Source organism: Chrysemys picta, chromosome 13 (assembly GCF_011386835.1).
Source record: "Chrysemys picta bellii isolate R12L10 chromosome 13, ASM1138683v2, whole genome shotgun sequence".
NCBI lineage: Eukaryota > Metazoa > Chordata > Testudines > Emydidae > Chrysemys > Chrysemys picta.
In genome coordinates, this window is record NC_088803.1 from 12,278,479 (window position 1) to 12,280,430 (window position 1,952).

Genomic DNA, 1,952 nt, shown 5'->3' on the forward strand with positions numbered 1-1,952 from the left:
GCCATGTTAGTCTGTATCAGCAAAAACGAGGAGTCCTTGTGGCAACTTAGAGACTAACAAATTTATTTTTTTTGTATTTTTTCTATATTGTATGTGTGATATATACTGAAACCATCCTATATCCAGAAGTGGGTTATAGCCCACAAAGGCTTATGCCCAAATAAATTTGTTAGTCTGTAAGGTGCCACAAGGACTCCTCGTTGTTTTTTTCACATTGCTGTAGTTTCTGATGCAATACCTGACCAAAACTTGAATCTTTTTTGCTATAGAAGGAACACTCAAGCAATGGAACATAGTAACCACACCAGAGAGACTGAGTTCATCATGCAGGGGATCTTTGACCATCCTCACCACCAGGGGCTGTTCTTTGGGCTATTCCTGTGCCTTTATACAGCTGTCATCATGGGCAATTCCCTGATCATTGTGGCTATTGTCATCCACTCACCTCTTCACACTCCCATGTACTTCTTCATCACCAATTTAGCCCTTGTTGACATTTTGTGCACTTCCTCGGTTGTACCTAAAATGCTGGAAAACCTGATGCAGGAGAAGAAAACCATCTCCTTTGGAGGCTGCATCACCCAGCTTTTTGTCTTAACATCATCACTGGGGACAGAGCTTCTGCTGCTCACTGTCATGTCATATGACCGATATGTAGCCATTTGCCACCCTTTACATTATGTAAAACTCATGAGCAAGGAAATTTGTATCTGTTTAGCAGCTGGTGTCTGGGCTGTTGGTACCATCAGTTCATTTGTCAACATATTGCTTGTGCTGCGCCTGGATTTTTGTGGGCCCAACCTCATCCAGCATTTCTTCTGTGAGTTCCCAACAATACTGGCTCTGTCCTGCAGCTCCACCTACCTCAACGAAATCATGATGTTCATGGCTGACATCTTCCTGGCCATTGGGAACTTCCTGCTGACCACCGTGTCCTATAGCTTCATCATCATCACCATACTGAAAATCCAGAGCTCCAAAGAGAAGCAGAGAGCCTTCTCCACCTGCTCCTCCCACCTGCTTGTGGTCACCTTGTACTACTCCACCATCATCTACACCTACATCCAGCCCACCTCCAGTTACTCATTGGATAAAAACAAGAAGGTGGCCATAATGTACACCCTAGTCACTCCCACCCTGAACCCTGTGATCTACAGTCTGCGCAATAAGGAGGTCAAAGTGGCCATGAAGAAAGTCCTTCCATTCACCACAAAAAAATATTTTTTCCAAGCGTGAACCTGATTATTACCTGCCTTGTTCCTTTTAAGCCAGGTCCACAGGTGGTGTAAATTGTTGCAAAACTATGAACTTCATTAGACATAAATTTGAACTATGGTCCATTCACTGAAATAGAACTACAATGATTTACACCAGGTGGAAATGTGTTGCATTGATTGCAGTGGGGCTATGGTGATATACATTAGCTGGGAATCAGGCCCCGTGGAATGTACTAGTCACACTAGCTGGGCTGTCATGTTGGGTCAGAATTGTAAAGGTATTTAGATACCCAGTGGGATTTTCAAAAGCACCTAGGCACCTAATACGCATTGATTTCAATGCATGTTAGGTGGTCCAGGAAAACCATTTAGGTGCAGAAATACTGATAAAAATCTGGCCCATTGTGGAGCACATTACAGAAAATGCAGTCTCATAGAAACACAATATTCCATTCTCTGCCTCCATGAGAAAATATGATAAAAAAAATCAAACTGACTTTTTCTCTGTGCCTTATTTCCTTGGGAGACTTAAACCCCAGAAACCTTTCAAACACATATTTGTTGAGTTCTGGAGGTCTCCAGTCCATGTGTCATGGACACAGATCAGAGATTTTAATACAATAATTTCTATCATCTAACTATTTTTTTTCAAAAGACCAGTTGTGTTAGTAAGGTAATGTCTCAATCCCAACAATGTATAAGAGTGTCCTGTGGCACCTTTAAGACTAACAGAAG

General features: G+C 42.2%; 1 protein-coding gene across 1 annotated transcript; it reads left to right on the forward strand.

Moving 5' to 3' along the window:
• The first annotated feature begins 285 nt into the window (after window positions 1–285).
• LOC101954061 (olfactory receptor 13G1-like) lies at window positions 286–1,236 on the forward strand. Its single transcript, XM_005310427.2, has one exon. The coding sequence runs from the start codon at window positions 286–288 to the stop codon at window positions 1,234–1,236; it is 951 nt and encodes a 316-aa protein (XP_005310484.2).
• Window positions 1,237–1,952: the final 716 nt, after the last annotated feature.

Excerpts from the sequence above, each read along its gene's own strand:
- LOC101954061 (XM_005310427.2), top strand. The coding sequence starts at position 286 with ATGGAACATAGTAACCACACCAGAGAGACTGAGTTCATCATGCAGGGG.